Source organism: Acanthisitta chloris, unplaced genomic scaffold (genome assembly GCF_000695815.1).
Source record: "Acanthisitta chloris isolate BGI_N310 unplaced genomic scaffold, ASM69581v1 scaffold13310, whole genome shotgun sequence".
NCBI classification, from domain to species: domain Eukaryota; kingdom Metazoa; phylum Chordata; class Aves; order Passeriformes; family Acanthisittidae; genus Acanthisitta; species Acanthisitta chloris.
This window is the reverse complement of record NW_008649975.1, coordinates 10,520-10,836: the sequence shown is the minus strand read 5'-3', so window position 1 is coordinate 10,836 and position 317 is coordinate 10,520. Positions and strand designations below refer to the sequence as shown.

At 63.1% G+C, this 317-nt stretch overlaps 1 protein-coding gene across 1 annotated transcript in view; it reads right to left on the bottom strand.

Moving 5' to 3' along the window:
• Window positions 1–260: 260 nt before the first annotated feature.
• AP3B2 (adaptor-related protein complex 3, beta 2 subunit) overlaps window positions 261–317 on the bottom strand; it is an 8,352-nt gene continuing 8,295 nt past the window's right edge. Inside the window, 1 exon segment of the mRNA XM_009081776.1 lies at window positions 261–314. Within this exon segment, the coding sequence (XP_009080024.1) occupies window positions 261–314 (54 nt within the window).

The following is a 317-nucleotide window of genomic DNA, read 5'->3' as shown; positions in this document are numbered from 1 at the left end:
GACATGGTGGCGAGGGGCTGGGGGCACTCTGTGCTCCATGGAGGCTAGAACTGCTGCCACCCTTCTGAGCAGGACATCTCCCTGCATCCCATCTACCCCATCCCGCTCCTTCCTCCCAGCAGTGAAGCTGCCCTGGAGGTCGCTGCCTGGGATCAGGGCAAGGAATAACCCGGCAGAAATCAGGGCAGGGAGCGTTTTGGGGAGCAGCGTGGGGCAGAGGGGTGGGAGGGCAGGGCTGTGGGTGCGGCAGGGCCTGGCTGTCACTGTGTCAGGGCCTGGATGATGTCCTTCACCAGCATGGTGCCGATAACCATCTT